Genomic DNA, 22,066 nt, shown 5'->3' on the forward strand with positions numbered 1-22,066 from the left:
GTCAGCGGTCACTAGTACAAGACTAGAGGGGAAATCTTTCCATCAAGAACCCATAATGACTTACTATCTGCAAACAGAATGTAGGTGCCTTGTCTTGCAACTAATTATTAACACAGAAGCCAATTGCCTCATCTGTTCTACTAAGTATCATCTCACTAAATTTATTAAACCTCCATATGGAATTTATTCATATAAATACCTGACTGGTTGCAGGAGTAGATTAAAGTGGTTGTAAAGGCAGAAGGTTTTTTTTTATCTTATGCAGTCCCCCTCAGCCCCCTTATACTTTCCTGAGCTCCTTCTTGATCCAGTAATGGTGCACGAGAGCCACAAGAGTCTGGGGACTTTCCCTCCTGATTGGCTGAAACACAGTAGTGGGCGCCATTGGCTTCCGCTGCTGTCAATCAAAGTCAGTGAGCCAATGAGGAGAGAGAAGGGGCAGGGCCGAGCCACAGCTCAGTGTCTGAATGGACACACAGAGCAACGGCTTGGCTTGGGTGTCCCCATAGCAAGGTGCTTGCTGTGGGGGCACTTGGCAGCAGGGAGGGGCCAGGAGCGCCAGCAAGGGACCTGAGAAGAGGAGGATCCAGATTGCTCTGTGCAAAACCACTGCACAGAGCAGGTAAGTATAATATGTTTGTTATTTTTAACCAAAACAAAATAAGACTTTAGTATCACTTGAAAGTTGCAACTGCAATTGAAGTAGATGCTGTGAAAGAGGTTCAATAAGTGCTTCGCCCAGTCTGGAATGGGGCTACCACAAGATTATTATACAAGATTTATATAGCATCAACATTTTGTGCAGCACTTTTTTCTTAGCCCAGGAAAAGGCTTACAACTGCAATCCCTAATTATGATTTTGAGAGAAAGCTGGCATTCTGATCGGATGAGTTGTTTTACTAGCTGCACAGTGGCTAAGTGATTAGCACCTCTGTCTGACAGCACTAGGGTTGTTGATTCAAATCCCAACTGTGGCCCAACCTGCCTAGAGTTTGTATGCTCTCCCCGTGCCTGCATGGGTTTCCTCCCATACTCCAAGGACATGCTGGTAGGTTAACTAGCTCCTGTCTAAATTGGTCCCAGTATATGTATGAATGTGAGTTAGGGACCTTGAGAAATTGTAAGCTTCTTAATGAGAATGTATAAAACATATGTAAAGCTCTGTGTAAATTGTCAGTGCCAAATAAATACCTGTAATAAATAAAATAGCACATGCTGTGGATGGAACAGGCAGCAAGCAACAGATTAATGTGTCTCAGCTAACAGGTTGGAAAGTGATGCTCTAGGGTACTTTCAAAATCTCAAAGATTATAAAAATTGCATGAATGGCCTCCACCTAAACCTTAATAAAATGCTGTACAATCTAATAACTCATTATATCCACCCAAATGTTAAAATTCTCAACAAATCCCACAAGCGAGACACTCATTGTCAGTTTGCTCTCCATTAAGCCTTTCGGCAAATTCCTGGGCGGACATTATGCTGCTAGACTTTGGGGCAGCTTTAATTAAAATTTATAAGTTTATGACAGTTGTATTGAACTACAATAATTGAACCAGGAAAATGTCATCAGTTAATTAAAGGCACACATCTGAGAGACATAATTAAAACTTTAGATTTACTTGGAAAGTTCTTGAGCAAACCAAATTAATAAGATTTCATCAGTAATGAACAGAAGCATTATTATGGTCCGTGGAATGAGTTTTACATTCATGGAATGCTAGAAAGGAGAGGGTGTGCTTTTTTGTACTAAATTATGTAGGTCCTTAATAACTTAATCATTTCTAGAATCATCAACAATACAAAAGAAAATTGTTAAATAATTGCTACAAAGAAAAGTTAGCTAGCAGCATGACGATGAAATTGCAACAAGAAGCTAAATAGAAACTGTTATTCCCGTTAAAAGTAATTTCCTGCTGCATCCAATGTTGGAGGTTTCCATGGGTACTGTCATACTCATTCATTGGTAAAACATCCCTGTGTTTATTTATGTCTCCATCAAATAATGTTATACTGAAGGTATCACTCTTAGCTGCAATTCCCAGTGACACTAATACACAACAGTTGAATGGCCCCCCAAAAAATGTACGGTATGGCTGAACGTTTGTGGATACCTCATACTTGTCCAAACTACCATGGTGCTTCCATTGAATGGTATAATGCCGCGTACACACGAGTGGACTTTACGGCAGACTTGGTCCGGCGGACCGGAGTCCGTCGGATAATTAGTTTGTGTGTGGACTCCAGCGGACTTTTTTTTCCCAAAAGTTCGACGGACCTAGAAATGAAACATGTTTCAAATCTTTCCGATGGACTCAAGTCTAGTCAAAAAGTTTGCTCGTCTGTATGCTAGTCCGACGGACAAAAAACGACGCTAGGGCAGCGTTTTAGTCCGGTCGTACGTCATCACATACGAATCCTTTGGAATTTGGTTGATCGTGTAGAGGCAAGTCCGTTCATTCAGAAAGTCCATCGGAAAGTCCGTTGAAAAGTCCGCCGGACCAAGTCTGCTGTAAAGTCCGTTCGTGTGTACGTTGCATTAGGCATACAGTCCGAAGAAATTATGGACAGATGTGCCCTTCCAACCTTATTTGACATTTGGGAAATGCCCCTTTCCATGCCACTATGATTGTGCCCCTGTGTGCATAGCCAGGTCTATAAAGGCCAGATGAGTTTGGTTTGGAGGAACTCAAGTGGCCTGCAAGGAGCTCTGACCTCAACCCTATCCAAAGATCTTTGGAATGAGTTGGATACAAGTGAGCCAGGCCTTCTGCATTAGTGCCTGACCTTACAATTGCTCTTTCAGCTGAAAGGGCACAAATTCCAACAGGCACACTCCAAAATCTTGTGGGAAGACATTGTTTTCCAAAATAAATCCTTATATATCCACTACTTAATGGCCCTGTAATCTGTTTTCATGAAATATTTCCTTATTGTTTTTTCTGCCTCCTTGTAATATCCTCACTGAGCTGTTGAACCTTTCCTTTTACCCCTCTCTTCCATTTGTTTTGAACAGGCAGTGCATGTTAGTTGAGGTCATGTACACTGCTCTATGCATACTACACATCCATAGTCCATCTCAGAGCAAGCAAAAGAGGATGGCTATGTTCCCAGCCCCACATACAGTGGGACCATGGAGAATGAACGTAGCCAAACTCTAATAGAAAGTCAGATCACAGCACCAAAATCAATGCAATTTGGAGAAGACTGAGAGCAATAGAAATAACTATTTTAAGTTAAGAATACACATTTGAATATAATTTTATCCTTTTTAAACCAGAGTTTAGTACCACTGTAATGATCACAGTTTTGAAATGTGATGTCCAACAAGCTCATATAAGTGTGATGATTATGTAACAACACTATCTATCTATCTATGTATGTATGTATGTATCTATCTATCTATCTATCTATCTATCTATCTATCTATCTATCTATCTATCTATCTATCTATCTATCTATCTATCTATCTATCTGTCTATCTATCTATCTATCTATCTATCTAGCAGGATGGCACTTTTGAATTGTTTAGCCTGGACCATGTGCATTCATGCAACATGTACTGGCAGATGTAGCAGATTTTCTAAACATTTTCCATTTTTTATAAGATCACAAGCCAAACAGAACACTCAATGTATTCTGCTCTTGTATCTAGCCCAAGATTCTATGGTTTGAATCTGCCTGTCTTACCTAGTTCTACTAGAGAAACTGGTGTCTATTACATTTTACAGTTAGTTGAATGTCTGGTGACCCAGATAACTAAATATGCAGCAGCTAAAAGGCTTTCATTACATTTTAGACTTGGAATATTTTTTTTTTCCTCCGTTAATACAATTGTGAAAAGGTCATGGAATATTATTCCCTGCTTAGAGAAGTTATACTTACTCCATTCAGTGCTGGTAGTTCATAGAGGGGGATGTTTTGGTACAACAAGCACAGAGTAATTTGTACAAAAAGGTTGAATCAAATGAATAGAAATCTTGTTTTAGGTTGTTACAGGGATATCCCAGTAGAATAATGTGGATTGTGTTTGAAATGCTAAAAAAGCATTTGCGGCATAATACAGTCAAACTGAATTTTAAAAACGGGAGTAAGCGGATTGCTTTGAATTAATCTATTTTACGATCTAGAATGTCTAGAAAAGACAAAAATAGCAAAGTAGTGGATGTGTAAACATTTATTAAAGGAAGACAATTAGCAACTCACATAAAGTAAGATGAATTATGCTATTTGAGTTGCTAATTGTCTTCCTTTAATAAATGTTTACACACCCACTACACTTAGTCTATGCACTTTGCTCTTTTTGTCTGTTTGCAGCTTAGAGATCTCTTTAAACTCTGTGCTGTGCTGTGTTAGGTGTGCTGGATTTGGTTCTTCAGCAGTTCCTGAAGCCACAGGATTTATCCTGAGGATTTGGACCACACTGGACCACACTGTACTTTCCATCAATGTAGTTTGTCCCAGCCCAGGCTGCACCCAGCACACCATATTGACATTTTTTTATCCTAGAATGTCTAGAACAGACTTTCTTACCCAGAGTGCTGCGGCACCCTGGGGTGCTGTCTGAGTTTGTCAGGGGTGCCACAGCATCCTGGTTGAGGAAGGCTACTATACAAGGCCATGACCGGCAGAGTGGGAGCCGACAGTAACGCGCAAAGCCGTGGATGGGGTAGAGAGTTCTGACCTGCCCCACCTCCCCCTACAATGCAGTAACAATTAAAAGTAAACAGCAGAGGAGAAGCTGCAAAGCATGTAAGGAATCCAGGAAGTTTTGAAAAAAGATGGCCAGCAGACAGACAGCAATCATAACATGAAAGGAGACTTTTTAAGCAGGTTTATATTGTATTGTCTAAAACTATTAGTTTACCTTTAAGAACATAAAATTTCAAAATGAGATATGTAGTAATTATATGTATTGATGTGGGTTTTCCTTTAAATTGAACCAATAGGTAACTGGGTGGGAAAAAAAAACACATGTGCAAGTCCAAGATCTCACAAACTCCCGGTGACATGATTGTGTTTATTTGTGTTATGGTATACAATGACACATCACTTTCTTTACAGGTAAACCCACTTGCACCTGCACTTTAGGATTTACAGGACCTAACTGTGGCAAAAAAGTCTGCGAGAATGTGTGTCAAAATGGAGGCGCGTGTAGCGTATCACCTGGCAATCAAGCCCAGTGTACCTGCTTTAATGAATATACAGGGGACAGATGCCAATACCGTAAGTCAAAAAGACTTTTGTTAAAGGGAATTTGTATTGTTTATTCTTATCCATGTATGTTGATGTAGTTCAGACCACGTTGGTTATAGTAAATACTAGACATGTGCATTCGTTTTCGTCCGAATGCATTTTCGTCCGGATTTCAGGTATTTTCGTTATTGTTTTAACAAACGATAACGAAAGTGCAGAATCCGAAAAACAAAAGATCGACATAAACAAATGCTTTATTTTCGTGTTCGTTGCTACAACAGTTCGATATAGATAGGAAATTTGACATGATGATGACAATAACAATCTGTGTCCATCAAACCTGTGGTCGAATGTGCCTAACCTTAACTCTATTAGTCCAAGATTATCCTACATAGAGAGAAAAGATTCAACGTAGGGGAGAAAAGATTCGACGTAGGGGAGAAAAGATTTGACGTAGGGGAGAAAAGATTTGACATAGGGGAGAAAAGATTCGACATAGGGGAGAAAAGATAAATAAAAATAATGATGATGATGAATGTTATTGGCTGATTGTAACCAAAGAGGAGGAGCAGTAAAATAGCTAGAACTAAGTACACACGTACTTGGGCTTATGGTGTCTGTTGAAAGTTCTAAGAGGATTAGACGGAGCAGGTAAACTATACGGCGTCGTACAGTTTAGCTGCTCCGTCGAATCTTCTTTGAACATTCAACAGACACCAAAAGCCTTTAATGACAGATTCAACCTTAATTTGGATTTTCGGACGAATGCAATTTTTAACGAAAAACGAAATAAATAAAAACGAATTTCGGGAGTAATTAAATAAATTTATTTTTCGGACGAAAACGAAATTCCAAAACGAAATATTTCAGTGTGCACATGTCTAGTAAATACTATACGTTACATTGATTTCTAGAGACAGCCATAAATGTTCAAAGCATATACATGCTGTGGCTATTGCTTAGTAGATCCACATCTGCCCCCTCCAGATACTGCTGCACACAGCGGCTGTATTACTCCTTGCTTCTGGTGTACACCACAATACAACGCCCTGGAGTGAGTATCCATCATATGGCAAGTGATCATAGGTCAGGAAAGCCATGTGACTGTATTAACTAACATCTTCTTCTTCTGGCAGGTTCCAGAAGAATGTAGCACATGCAAACCTCATTATCAGGACTTTTTAGGTGCATATTATGACACCATTGTTTAATTAACACATCATTTTGTTCAACTATGAACATAAAACCAATACCATAAAACCAAGCAAAGTATGGCTGATTATCAGGCTTTCATACTCACCACTTAGAGCATTAGCAACTTACCACCACACAGGTCAGGTGACTGGGGACATTTAGTGAAAATCTTGACACCTGACTAACATATCTACAGTGTATAAGCATCCCATTCCAAAACCATGAGCATTATTGTGAAGTTGCAACCACGCTAAGTATAATTATCTATATATAAATATTATCTTGTATCAAATAAATTAATCTAAACAAATTATCCTTTCATGTGCATACATAATAATTCAACACTCAAAATCATCATCCAAACAATGTGTCCAAAACAGTGATGTCCAATGCTTCCTAGACATCACCATTGGACATCACTGTTTGGGACACATTTTGTGAAAATGAATGTAATCACTTCGTTGGAAGACTGCACTTGCACTTGGGATACACATATTTTCAACACGGACTGAATATATCAATTGGATGGTTAATTATTAATTATAATTTATGCACATGTTTTGATGAGGATTTTGTTTGTTGACTTATATGTTTATTTATTAAGGATAATTTGTTTAGATGAATTTATTTAATTTGAGGTAATATTTATATATAGATAGTTACACTCAGCGCGTTTACTATTTATATTTTGCACTAACACCTATGGGTCACTTAAATAAATAAAATAAAACCTTGGGGGTCACTAGTAACTGCAACTTTTTTATTTTAGTTACATTTTTTAATATTTTTCACATTTACCCATTTTCACAGAAATGTTATTTCACATTATTGTGAAGTCCCCCCCTTTCCTTTGTAGCTATCGTAGCTTACACTCTTCTGGGAAGGCTTTCAACAAGATTGTGTCTATGAGAATATGTGTAAATTTAGCCAAACAAGCATTTACGAGGCCAGATATGGATGTTGAATAAGAAGGCATGGCTCACAATACATTTATAACTCATACCAAAGGTGTTCAGTAGGACTGAGGTCCCTTGGGCCAACAAAACATTTGTGTTGCCCCACACCACAACTCATCTTACTATGTCTATATGGACCAGGCTTTGGGCTCAGGGTACACTTTTGCTGCCTTCCTCAAACTGTTTACCCAATGCTGAAAGTGTGAAATAGTTTTCTAGTATTAACAGTAACCTTCACTGGAAACGCCAATTTATGAGAAGTTAATGACACTAAAAAACTGCATTTCAGCGGGCATTTTCTGTACTTGCTGAAAATGTTCCTAGACTGAAAAAATTACATTAAAGCAGCCACCTTATCGAATGGTAGTTTATTTTATTGTATTTTATTTTTTTTTTATTTTTTTTTTTTTAAGAATGATAAGCTCAAATATATTAAAAGTTTGTTATTGGGTTTAGAAATCCTTTAAAGTGCAATTGTTCTGCTTTAGAACCATTGTTTTCCATTGAATGGATTTAAGTTTAAAGGTTAAAGGTATTTGCAATTGCTTTATAGTGGCCTAAGGGCCTATCTATGTTACCACAGAGAAGGGCCCAAAATGAAATTGGGGATTTCAGCTTTAGTCCCTTTAAATATGAATTTTATCTTAACTAAACTTGTTTTGTTTTCCTCAGTCTTCTTTGCACTGATATTTAATTGCTCTTTGTCAGCTTTTCTTATTACCGACTTCACAGTTCTAATCATTCCACACTGAACTAATTCATGACTATTTTTGTTGTCTTTTCTGAAATAAAAACCTCCAGAAACGATCAATGTTTCCATGGTAAACCCTCATAAAGTGCTCTGTACAAACTAGCCTCCAACAAAAGCCTGTATTAGAATTCTATTGGAAGTGTTTTAATTACTGTTGTAGTGTCTGGTGGGATTCAGGACTTCTGGGCACTCAAAGTAAGAATCCAGCAAATGGAGCATTGTTGATAGAACCAAGGCTTTGAAATGAGATAAGTGATGTTTGCAGAAAGAAACAAAGAAATATTGTTAAATAACGAGTCATCTTGTAGCACTGTGCATAATTTCAGGGCCATGGACAGTGTTAACATAGAGAATAATAGACTACTGCGTTTGTCGCTGTCCATGGTGCTGAAATAGTTTACACGCTAACCCAGTAACAACATAGCAGTTACAATTCATAGAAGGGATTTCTCATGATAGAAATATGAAAGCTGTCATTGCTGATTGGTTTTAAAGGTGCAAGCCCTGGGTCCATCCTTCCCAGTTTTGTTCTTTACCTAGTGAATCACTGATCTATAATAATGCCCCGTACACACGGTCGGATTTGCCGACGGAAAATGTGTGATAGGACCTTGTTGTCGGAAATTCCGACCGTGTGTAGGCTCCATCACACATTTTCCATCGGAATTTCCGACACACAAAGTTTGAGAGCTTGTTATAAAATTTTCCGTCAACAAAGTCTGTTGTCGGAAATTCTGATCGTGTGTACACAAATCCGACGCACAAAGTGCCACGCATGCTCAGAATAAATTAAGAGACGAAAGCTATTGGCTACTGCCCCGTTTATAGTCCCGACGTACGTGTTTTACGTCACCAAGTTTAGAACGATCGGATTTTCCGACAACTTTGTGTGACCGTGTGTATGCAAGACAAGTTTGAGCCAACAACCGTCGGAAAAAATCCATGGATTTTGTTGTCGGAATGTACTATCAATGTCCGACCGTGTGTACAGGGCATAAGTGTGCACATCCAGTTACCACTTCAGTGTCGCCTGCTGGTTCCAGATCAGTGTTTAACTAGGTGGTGAAAAATAAGCCAGTTATGTATACACTATGTTTTCATTACAGGTTCCCTTTAGGTATAGCAATGCCGAAAGTAAAGAAAAAATATCCAAGAACCAATTTTAAAAACATCTCTTTAATGCTGAAATTTGAGGTTTGGATAGACTTAATGTCACAATGTGCTTTCTCATGCAGGGCGACCCATCAGGTTCAATTTAATGTTCCTCTTTCCCCTGTGGCTCTTTTCAGCCATTGGCACTGGGTCAGAGCTTACACAGGGCTGTGACTTTGTCCTGCCCCTATGTGAGGAGACTGGGTCAATCAACAAGCACCAGTGATGTTACAATGAGTGAGTCACATGTTCCCTAATACCTGAAGGTACTGGGTGTTGTCTTCACGCTTTGTGGCTGAACACAGCATTGGGAAAGAAAGGGAAAGGTCATAATATGTTGCTACATGGGCTATTAAGGCAAATCTGTTGCTTTATCCCACATGGGAAAAGCACAGATTTGCTTAAAAGAGCACATTCAGGTAACAAATGAAATAGATAAAAAAATATATACTAATGTTATCCAAAAAGCACTGTGACTGAGTTCAAGTCAGATCACTCAGTCCAGGTCTGAGTCAGTCCATTCAGTTTTATTTAATTTGGGTTCTATGTTATCAGCTGCAGTTAGGTTGTAGAAATCTCTTCACATTGTTTCTGGGTGGGTCTGCTTTCTAGGTTATATGGTTCTGTTCTGTCATATCTCTCTGACTAATGCTTTCATGTACAACATAGCACATATGAGGCTTGTTTTAAATGTGAAAGCTCTGGAACAGTTTTTGCTTGACTGCTAAGATAATCAGTGACCTGGAATCATTACTCAATGCTGAACTCCGGACTTGCACGCTTATTTGAGGTCAATGGCTCACTAAGTAGAGAAACACTACTGGAAATGAAGGCCTTGGGGCTTAAACCTACAGTATTAAAAGCAATCAACAATGGAAGCTTCCATATTTTTACTATGGTAGAACCCTTCCTTGATTTTAAGCTCTTTTCTTCTCCATATTTCTCTCAACAGAAGACCTCTACACATTTTAAAGTATACCTTAAAGTATAACTAAATTAGTTAAAGTAAAAGAAAATCCCAAATTTTGGGTTGTTCCCAGAAAAGTAATAGAGGGAAATCTTCCAATAGGGACACTAATTCTGGTGATCTGGGGGTCCTCAAGGGATTCCCTTGGTTTGCAGGGATATCCTCTCACTTTCTGTTTTAGCTATGGGACAGGAAGTGAAGGCAAATCTCCCCAATGGGGCACAGATGGAAAAAAAAAGAAATCTGACAGGGTTATAACCCTCTCTCCCAAAAGGAAAAAAAGCATATAATTCTACTTTAAGACATTTTTAGTTTTTGTTATAGTAGAGAATTATTAGAACACCAGGTTTTATTGCTCTTTGTTCTATTTTGGGTTGTCACAAGATGAATAGAGGGGGGAATCTTCCAATTAGGAAACTAGTCCCAGTGACTCTGGTGCCAACCAGGGAGTTTTCTCACACTTTGGAGGGATTTCCTATTACTTCCTGTTTTGGCTATGGGACAGGAATTGAAGGGAAGTCTCCCCAATGGGACACAACATTTCATATTTCTGATACGTGCCTGCTGTACCATGTACTTGTATGAAAAAGTGTCCTGTTCTCTATGTATAGCTTGCATTATGTGAAATCCCCGGTGTTCCTGCCAGTCCCTCTGCTTTCCTGTTAAAAACTGACCACATTAAGCAGGGGAACACAGCATGGTCAGTTCTCCAGTTATGCTGGGAACTCAGCCTGCTCTCCTTCAATGATCAAACTTGTCCTGACACCCCCCCCTTCCCTGCAAAGTTTTTCACTGTGAAGATCAGTGTGCTGTTGCTGCTCCTCCCCCCAGCTCTTATGTAGCTGAGAATAGAGGGAATGTGATTAAAAGGTATTTAAAATGTTTTTATATCTATACACAATGTTTTGCCTTTCATTTCTGTTTTAACCTGAGTGGGTTGTTTTACAAGGTGACCGTTTACAATCACTTTAAGGCTTCAGTTTTACTGGAGTGGACCATTAATGTCTCAACATAGCTGTAGCAATAACAAAATTATTACAGTTAGGTTTATTAACTTTTTGCTTACCAAAAAAAAAAAAATCTAATAAAATCTTCCCAAACAAAAGATGCTTGTGCGCTGTGATTTCTCATCACTAAGATCGTTCATGCATTGTTTCTTCCTAGATGTGTGCCACCATTACTGTGTGAACTCAGAGTCCTGCACAATCTCCGATGATGGCCGAGTAGAATGTGTCTGCCCGCTGCGATACGAAGGCTCCAAATGTGAAGTAGACAAATGTCTGAGGTGTCGAGGTGGACTCTGCATCATAGACAAAAACAGCAATGACGTCATTTGCAAGTAAGAGCTAAAACAAATGATCTAACAAAACAAATTGCTTTAAAAAACAGACTAAACTTAACTATATATTCTATTTAACAGCATCTTTTTTTTCCAGGAAAGGACTAATACTGTCTATTTTTATATGCATAATTTTAGCTTATCCTGTATTACGATGGGTTATAGAAACAAATACTTACATTTACTGAATCAGGAAATAAAAGTGATATATGGTGGTTCAGGCTCACAGTGTTCACTAAAATAGACCTAGGGGTCATGGGCGTCCGCAGAACGTTTTTCGGGGGGGCATCATTTTAGGGTCACCCATGCACCGCCCCTTTTCAAGAATGTCATTATCACATTATCATGGTCAGAGACTGCAGACGTAGTACAGTCCCTAGAATAAGTCATGGATAATGGCCAACAGGCCCTCTTACCAGACCCAGCAAAACTACAGCAGTGATCCCTCTGGCTGGACGATCGCTCACTCTGGGTTTCCCGGGGGTGACTCTGGTCAGTAGTGTAGCATGTCTGTACCCTGGTAGTGGCTCAGTCTTTCTCTCTCTGGTGGTGCTGGGCAGCGTGGCTCTCTCTGGTGGCGCTGGGCATCGTGGCTCTCACTCTGGTGGTGCTGGGCAGCATGGCTCTCTCTCTGGCTTCCGCCCAGCACACACCTTGTTCTTTGTACTGTAGCGCTCTCTCCCTCAGCTTTTTTCCAGGCTGCAGTCTCTCAATCTCTCTCTTGATCGAGCTGTAGCCTCCTCCCTGTGGAAAATGGGGCCGCCAATCTTTGGGACTACATGTCCCTTGATGCTCTCCTCTCCTAGTCTCCTTTGATTGGCCCTCAGTTATGGCCAATAGGGAAGGAACGGAGTGGGCAGGAAGCTCGGCGGGGAACCTGGTGAGAGCCACCGTCTCTTCTCCCTGACAGGAGAAAGGGGGGGCAAGCGGGGGGAAACCTCTGACAGCCCATAGCTCGCCTTTCTCCTGTCACAGCGCCGCCGAGTTCTCTGCTGGACTGAGCAGGGAAAAGAAGTCACACTACACTGATGGGGGGACTTGACAGCACCTTGATGGTGTCACCCCACTGGCGGGCTGCCTGCACACCCAATAGCGACGCAACTGTGCTGAATTTAAGATCCGATCCCTGATTCCGGGGGGGGGACTTGACCCCCCTTGCCCCTACCTGCGGACGCCCATGCTAGGGGTTGATTCACTAAACTGAAGAGTGCAAAATCTGGTGCAGCTTTGCATAGAAACTAATCAGCTTCCAGGGTTTTTGTGTTGTTTTTGTGAAATTATAATTGAACAAGCTGAAGTTAGCAGCTGGCTACTATGTACAGCTGCACCAGAGTTTGCACCCTCCAGTTTTAGTAAATCAACCCCAATGTGTCAAATATTTAAAGTAGAAGTCCAGGATAGAACTATCTAAGCTTAAAACTGCTCCCACCCACCTTCTAACACTTATACTGTCTACCCTGTAGAAGGAAGATGCTTATACTTTTTTATTATATTCTCATTCTCAGGCCACTCTGGTCCTGTCACGTGGTCTGCTCCCAGCGGCCAACTTTAGTGGAGAGGAGAGACAGCTGACAACAGATGCCCCATAGTAAGCCTATGGGTGATGTCACTGCCCAGATTTTCCATCCATTGTTAGCGCTCTATCCTCTCCCCTGAAGCTGGCTGCTTGGGAGATCATGTGACTGGACTGGAGCGTCCTAAGAATAGGTAAGTTTAAGCATCTTTCTTCTACAGAAGGAAAGCTTTAATGTAGGTATATATATCAGTTTACTATAATAACAGCAATTAAACTGATAATAAAGTCTAATTTTTTTCTTTAAAAATAACAAACATGTTATACTTACCTGCTCTAAGAAATGGTTTTGCACAGAGCAGCCTGGACCCTCCCCTTCTCAGGTCCCTCGCCGGCACCCTGGCCCTTCCCTCTTGCTAAGAGCCCCCCCCAGCAAGCAGCTTGCTATAGGGGCATCCGAGCTGAGCTGCTGCTCTGTGTGTCCACTCAGACACAGAGCCGTGGTTTAGCCCTACTTCCTCTATCTCCTAAATGGCTCACTGACTTTGATTGAAAGCAGTGGGAGCCAATGGTGTCATGCTGCCATCTCAGCCAATGAGGAGGGAGAGTCCCGGACAGCCAAGACCCTACTGCAACATCATTGGATTGAGATGGGGCTCAGGTAAGTATTAGAGGGGCTGAGGGGGCCTGCTGCACACAGAAGGTTTTTTATTCTAATACTTAGAATGCATTAAGGTAAAAAAAAAACTTCTGACTTTACAATCATTGTGATATAATTGGCACCAGGGATGATACCAAGGACCATGAGAAGTATTCTTTGTGCTGGTGGTTGCTCTTTTCAGTGAAATGATCATTGCCCTCACTCCTCACCCTCCCTATTAGTTCTTCATATAAGCTGGTGTGGGTGGATAAGTTGTGCACCATATCCCAAATAAATATCATTACAAAAACTAAAAAGAACAGAATAAGAGACTTTAAAGGTGCTACACACTTTTTAGGAAAAAAAAATAACCAGCCAATATAAAAAACAATCTGTTTATTATAAAAAAAATAGAATGCACTCAGTAGTGCAGTATATAAATGCATCCACACATGTGTATAAAAGAAACTCATATAATGCATATAACCTGCCAACACCCGATATCTCTAAACATCATTCTTTATCACAGAGCAACACAAAGATATATTTTATACATATCGATGTCTTCCGAGATACAGATTAGTTGCTGGGGGGTGGGGGGCTAAAATTCTCAACGGGTTTCGCACAGAGGAGCTTCTTTAGAAGAACAGGGAACTAACAACAGAGGAAACATTTAAGAGACCACACATATCAAATATGTTATGCTAGAATAAACATTATATTGCACATAAATTCCTTAGACTGAAAAAATATATGCCATACAATACATGTGTGGAATGGATCCTGTACTATTTAACACATTAATGAGTGCATTTTATTACATTTATGTATAATAAACAGATTGTTTTTTTATATTGTCTGTTTATATTTTTCCTCAAAAGTGTGTAGCACCTTTAGCCTAGGTTCACACTGTAGTGATGCGGGAACCAGCGCAACTACAGCGCCGGTTCTCGCATCGTATCTCTTCCACAGGCAGTTCAGACTGCCCTTTGGTGGTGTCAATACAATATTAATGACACCCCCAAATCGGTTCACAGATCGCAGTGCGAACTGTGAACTTGCACAGGAATCAGACCGCATGTGTGTTTTCCAGTGCGGTTAAAAAAAGAGTCCCTGCACTATTTTCTTGCCAATTCAATGCAAATTCAGCCGTACAACTGTATGGTTGAACTCGCATTGCACAGACATCTCATACGATCGGCACCGCAGTGTGAGTGAGAATCACATGCCATGTCTGGTATTGCACAAGTGTGAACCCAGGCTTAAAGTCCCATACTCTGTTCTTTTTGATTTTTGTAATTAGTTTTGGGGACCATTATCACCAAGACAGAACATCTTTACCAGACTATGAGGTATAATGTACATTCCACCTGTGCATTTACTGTCCTCGGACAGATTGAAGGCAAGTCAAAAAACTTAAAGTGACTGTAAAGGAAAAAAAAATTATGAAATAAAACAAACACAGAGCAGCTCCGATCTTCCTCTTATCAGGTCCTCCGTTGGCGCTCTGGGCCCCTGCCCCTTGCCGAGTGCCCCCATAGCAAGCTGCTTGTTGTGGGGACACTCATGCCTGCTCGCTCCTGAGCCCGCTCCATAAGACACAGAGAGCAAGGCTCAACCCTGTCCCCCGATGCCCAAGATTGACAGGAAAGGGAGCCAATGGCTACTACTGCTACATCTCAGCCAATCAGGAGGGAGAGACCTGAGAGAGCCTCGGGTCTCATGCATATGGCTGGTTCTAAATCAGGCTCAGGAAAGTATTGGGGCGGGCCGAGGGGGGAGATGCACACAGAAGGTTTTTTACCTTCATGCATAGAATGCATGAAGGTAAAACACCTTAAGCCTTTACAATCACTTTAAACTGACAGGGTTTGTAACCCTTCACTCATCTATCCAAAACCAAAAAAAAACAGATATTTAGGCTATTCATGTGGTTTAAAGTTGGACTCAACACGGAACTCCAGATATTAATACAAAATTTAGAGCATTCATACCATAGAGAAGCCAGAGGAAAATGTAAGACAACTTGGGTGGGATGTACAGGTCTACCTATAGCCTGACAAATTACAACACATTGGTAATGATGGGAGCTGTGGGTATGAAATGTACAGTATGTATATGTGTTGAGTCTACAGGGTTGCTGTGTGTATATGGTTGGCTGTTCTGAGTGTAAAGGGGTACATGGCTGGTGGTGATGTGTAGGGATCCAGAGTTTTATCAATGGAAAATCTTCTGAATGGGCTGTAGTGTACACACAGTATAAATGATTACACACAGGATGAGTTACATGAGGACATGAGATAAATTAATCTCATCTAAAAATGTTATTCTCGGCTTAATTAATTGAAAACATTTGTTTACAAAATGAGGCTATTCAATATGTTAGGGAAAAAGCAGTGGCAAAAAAATGTAATTTTTCCTTTCCTGTGTATTTTTGGTGGAACGTTTTTTATAGACAACAAAAAATGGGGTCAAAATAGCAATTTGAAAAAGTTAAAAAGACGACAACACAAATATTCTCCCAGTGTTAAAAATTTAAATTCTGACCCTTTTTGCGTATCTTCAAGGAAAAACTGGCGGTATGATTATTTTCGATTTTTGTGTCTCAAAGCGGTACAATTATTTTGCATAGAAATTTGGCGTTTTATATTGTAGGCCTATAATTCTTAGCAATAACTCACTTATATCTGTCCAAACAAGAGTCTAGTAGATATCCCGGGTATGATGATGTTTGAAACACAAAATCATAAATTATAATATAATAAATAAATATAAATAATTATAAAAAAATAATAATATAATAATAATAAAATGAATTTCCCCACGATTCACTATCGCTCAATTCTGCAAGTGTTCAAATTTACTATCGCTGTTTTCTAGCTGGTCTAAAGCCACTTTTGACGTAAAGGGACACTTTTTGGTTGCTATGGACAATCTCCAGTTTCCAGGCAGAAAGAAAAGTATATATAATATAAAACTGCATGCAGGGAATTGGACAAAGCACTGGGGACAAAAGGGATATGAAATAATTTCATACAGTAATGTAATCTGTAAGATTACAGTGCACTGTATGTGTTATGAATTTTCACTTTTTTGAATTTCCTGCCAGGCTCCGCCCCTGTGCGTCTCGACGCTCGCAGTGAACGGAGCCCGGCACAGATTGGCTTCGGGAGGAGGACAGAGCCCGCGGACACAGCGGGGGGACATCGCAGGATCCTGGGGACAAGGTAAGTATACCGCACCAGGATCCTGAGATGCAATCCTGAGTGTGGCTCGGGGTTACCACTAATGGTGCTGAAATTTAACCCCGAGCCACACTCGAGAATACCGCCAGGGAGGCTAGTATGAACATAATAAAAAAGAATATTAGGGAAAAGAAATGTAGCTTTTTTTATTTAGTTTTTATGTAATTTTTTCAGTCACATTCTATGTGATCATGATTACATGCTGTGATGAAAGAAATGATAAAAATTTGCCTTTTAATTGAGCCTTTTTCTTTTTTTTTAATGTACCGGTATTTTGTTGTTTTTTTTTTTTTCTATTTTTGTAGACAATAGGAATAAATCAGTTCAGGTAGAAGCTTTCCATTTTTTGGTGTGTATTGGTGTATGTTAAGAACCAGAGCAGTAAAATATACACAAAAGAACAATAAAACACTACCATATAATTTCACCTTTTTTTTTATAGAACACAAAAAGAATATAACAAAAAGGCAACCAGGAACCATTCAAAATTCTTTAACCACTTTGCATTCTGAGCCATTTTTTACATTTTTCACACACATGTTAAAATCAACTTTTCTGAAAGCAGAGGCAGTTGCAATTTTTTTATGCTGTACAATAATTGATCAGCTGTTTATCAAATACATATTTTTAGGAAAAAATACTCTAAAATAAGTTTCAGTGCACAAACATGCAATATAATACCATATACCATAAAAATGTTATAACATAATACCATACCATAATAATGTTTTTTTGGAAAATATAAAAGATGGGGTTGCGTTGCGTAAAAAGATACCAAAATGTCAAGCCTCAAAATTGCGCATGCCGACTAAATTGGCTAAAAACTATGGTACCCAAAATGATTAATAGATAATGCTTTAAAAGCCCTAATGCCGTGTACACATGAGCGGAATGTCCAACAGAAAAAGTCCAACAGGAGCTTTTCATCGTATATTCCGATCGTTTGTATGCCTCATAGGACTTTGTATGTCGAAAATTCTGACGGACCTAGAAAGAGAACATGTTTTCATTTTTCAGACTGAACCAATTCCTAATGGGAAAACCGCTCATCTGTATGCTGTTCCAATGTACCAAAAATGAAGCATGCTCTGAAGCAAGTACGAGACGGAAGCTATTGGCTACTGGCTATTGAACTTCCGTTTTCTAGTCCCGTCGTGCGTGTTGTACGTCACCGCGTTCTGGACGGTCAGAATTTGGTGTGACCGTGTGTATGCAAGACAGCTTGAGCGGAAAACCTTCAGAGTTTAGTCCGACGGGAAAATCGGTCGTGTGTACAGGGCATTACATGTTAGAGTGTGAATTATGGCCTAAGAATTATTGCCCTCACTCTGATGTTTGTGGCGATACCTCACATATGTGGCGCAGTTGCTGTTTATATACACGTGCATGTCCTATACTCCTGTTTGCATGTATGCACAGGGTGATGGGGGGGTGCGTTAAACGTATTTTTTTTTATTGTTATTTGCTTTACGTTAATTTAGTTTTTTAACACTTTTTACATTTATTTTATTGCTATTACAAAGTGGTTAGCAAATCTTTGTGATTGCATGTGAGGGTGACAGGTTATTTTTTTGGAGACATCAGGGGTCTATCAGACCAGAGGAATGGGAGAGCAGCAGTCAGGAAGCACCACAGGTGGAGGTGTTTCAGGGGGTTTGGTGGCCCTTCTCACTATCTTAATAGTGCTGGCTGAAAAAAAACTATATACAAAGTCTGCATGAGCTTGTTTTAACCACTTTAAGCCCAGGTTCACACTGACAGTGGGAATTAAATTGTGCAAGTTCACTGAACTCACACGATTTCATTCCCGCATGTCAGTCCTGACTTCAGGGGCGATTTCAGAGACATCTGTGCCGGTTGCTGCACAGATGTCTATGGAAATCGCTCCCCTGAAGTCGCCAAAAGTAGTACAGAAACTACTTTTGGGAATCGTTGCGGCGTCGCAGAGATTCGGACGGTGCCATTGCCGACAATTGCCACCGATTTGGCATGCGATTTGACATCGTATATCAAGGATGTTTTCAAATGGCCTAATTATGGCAAGTGGTTACAAATTTGTAAAACAACTTTAAAGTGGTCTAAAGCAAAAATGTTTTTTACCTATGTGCATTCCCTGCATTAAGGTAAAACATGTTTTGTAGCTTTCTGACCTTCCCCTTCCCTGTGTGAAGGGGAAGAGAGAGAGAGGAGAGGAGATCCAGTGCTGTGCACGACTGCATCTCTTCTCCCCTCTCTTCCTCTTCACACAGGGACTTGGGTAGCTGCGAGAACCAATGGCTGCCAATCAAATGCATAGAGGAGGAAGTTGGCTGTGTGGCTAAGCTCTCCTATGTATGTCTATGGCGCACAACTACATAGAAACACGTACCTTGGGAGTGAGTACGCACAAAGAAGTGGAGGAGTCAAGCAGGGGAGGTTTGGGGCTGCTCTGTGCAAGACAATTGCACAGAGCAGGTGTGTAAAACATATTCATTATTTAAAGATTAACTCCACTTTTGTTGAGAAAAAATAAAAAATTCCCCTCTGGGTGATCTATGTACATTGCAGAGATTTTAACAAACTTTGTTGCAGATTCCTACCTTTTTGTTTTTCTGAAGGAATAGCTGTTTCTTTGTCCGTGTCCATGCGCACAGTGAATCTGTATGGGAGTGGTTTTATAATTATTAATCAGCTGCTGCATCTCTTTAGACCAGGGGTCTCAAGCTGGCGGCCCTCCAGCTGTTGCGGAACTAAAAGTCCCATCATGCCTCTGCCTGTGGCAGTCATGCTTGTAACTGTCAGCCTTGCAATGCCTCATGGGACTTGTAGTTCTGCAACAGCTTGAATGCTGCCAGTTTGAGACCTCTGCTTTAGACATTATTCCCTTTGGTAGTATCTCCCCAAATATGACATTTTGTTCCAGGGGATGCCAAAAAAAATGATTTGTATCTTAGTGCAAACGTCTGGGAAAATCAGTAAACCAATTACACAAGCAGGAAATTACATTTTCAGGGGGCGTTCTGTACACAGTTTGTGTACAGAACACCTCCAGGTAGCCATATTGCATTGCATTTTATAGATAAATTATAGCGCTACAGATTGAAAAGGAAAAGTAATTTGTAATAACATTCAATTACAATATGACAAGAGTCACAATTGTATACACTATATTATGATTTTTTTATTTGCTTTTTTTTCCCCCGTGAAAGTAGAGTTACCCTTTGCATAAAACATTTTTTTACCTTAAAGTGAATGTAAACCCTCACATATACCCAGTGAAGTGAACAGCCTCAGCTGATACACAAAGATGAAACAAATCTCCCTACATAAGTTTTACTTTCTACACCCTTTGAAATGTTCAGATCATGTTAGAAATCTTTCTTCCTCTTTCAGCAGTGGGAGTGGTGTCTGGGCTTCTGCTGTGTGAGAGCTGATTGGAGGAAAGGCACACACCCCCCTCCACATAGGCAGAGGAACAAAGGAACATGCAGAGCTGTAGTCTGCATAAACCAGCTCTCTGCTAATGTCCCTCTAAGCTTTCTCCCCGACACAAATTTTCAGCTGCTGTTATCTCATGTGTCGGAGAACTTGTCAGAAGTTATCATGTTGATAACAGAGGAATGGAACACCAGAGAGAAACAGCACTCAGAGCTTTGGAGAGAGATAAGTAAACACTACAGATATATGTGCTTCGGTCAAATTTCATGAATGGGGTTTAAAACCACTTTAAGTAACACTTTAAGCACGTCAATGCCCCTTGATCTATATTATACATCTTGATGTTGTCTTCATTCATACTAAGTCACTAATCTACAAAAATCATGAAGTCAATAAAATAAAAAATAACTGATCTCCTACTCTGCATGCTTGTCTCAGGTCAATGGCTCACTAGATAGTAAGTCTAATGCCTTGCACATTCCGAAAACAAAATCCATGTTTTTTTTTCTACGGATGTTGGCTCAAACTTGTATGCAACACACTGTCACACAAATCTTGTTGGAAATTCTGAACGTCAAGAACGCCGTGGTGTACAACACGTACGACGAGCCAAGAAAAATGAAGTTCAATAGCCAGTGCGGCTCTTCTGCTTGATTCCGAGCATGCATGGAATTTTGTGCGTCAGAATTGTGTACACACGATCAGAATTTCTGACAACAGATTTTGTTGTCGGAAAATTTGAGATCCAGATCTCACAGTCGGAATTTCCGACAACAAGCTCCCATCGAACATTTCCCATCGGAAAATCCGACCGTGTGTATGTGGTATTAGAATGATTAGATTTGCACCAGGCCAAGCACCTTTAAAAAGAAGAAGTGGAATGGCGTATTTTTTGTCCTTGCAGGGTCACGTTAGGATATTCTAGCTTACACATCTCTCTGGAAGCAGAAACTACCTGAAAATGTGTTCCCTTCAAATGGGATTTCAGATACAATTCTGTATGTATTTGGAAGCTAATAGCATATTCCCAATGTATCCATGAACTTCACTGGTTAGTTTTTTCACTGTTATTCATAAAAATGCTAATTAATATATTTAATATTCATAGCTCGTGTGAAAGTTGCGTATTCCCAGTTTGTAATGCGCAAAAAAATGAAAAATATATTAAGCCGATTATATAATTTCTATGAATATTCATCAGTGAATAAAGGAATAGAAAGAAAATGGGGTTGTTTTGTTTCTAGAGAGCTAAATCTGCATAAAAGATATTAGAAAATACACTAGATTTCCATAGTTTATACTTGTATCCGTCTAGCCACAAATATGTGAGGATTTCTCTATTACTATACCAAATCACGTTTTAAAATGAATATAAGCCACTAAAGCTAAATATTCAATTGCACAAACCATTTAATGAGATTTCTGATAAATGTCTAATTCCTTGATTAGTCTAGCACTGCAAATCTTATTCTAGAAAAAAAGTTAACTCAAAGTAGAGATTTCCTTATTAGAAAATATTTTGCTATGATCCTAAAGCACACCGAATTACTTGGAGGCAAATTGGATATTATTTATTAAGAAAAATACTTTTTGCTGTGATTGGCTAAACGATAAAGCAGATGGATCAATTTAATAGAATTAAAAATAAAATGAGTAAATTAGATATATAAAATCTCTCACCGATAAGAGATTGCCA

General features: G+C 39.7%; 1 protein-coding gene across 6 annotated transcripts in view; it reads left to right on the top strand.

The window, feature by feature from the left end:
* The window catches only part of LRP1B (LDL receptor related protein 1B), a 2,172,167-nt gene that overhangs the window by 2,069,195 nt on the left and 80,906 nt on the right, over positions 1 to 22,066 (top strand). For all 6 annotated transcript variants that reach the window (XM_073634235.1, XM_073634238.1, XM_073634240.1 and 3 more), the window contains 2 exons: positions 5,065 to 5,226; positions 11,381 to 11,555. In XM_073634235.1, coding sequence (XP_073490336.1) covers positions 5,065 to 5,226; positions 11,381 to 11,555 — 337 coding nt within the window. The remainder of the gene's footprint in view (positions 1 to 5,064; positions 5,227 to 11,380; positions 11,556 to 22,066) is intronic.

Source organism: Aquarana catesbeiana, linkage group LG06, assembly GCF_042186555.1.
Source record: "Aquarana catesbeiana isolate 2022-GZ linkage group LG06, ASM4218655v1, whole genome shotgun sequence".
Taxonomy (NCBI): domain Eukaryota; kingdom Metazoa; phylum Chordata; class Amphibia; order Anura; family Ranidae; genus Aquarana; species Aquarana catesbeiana.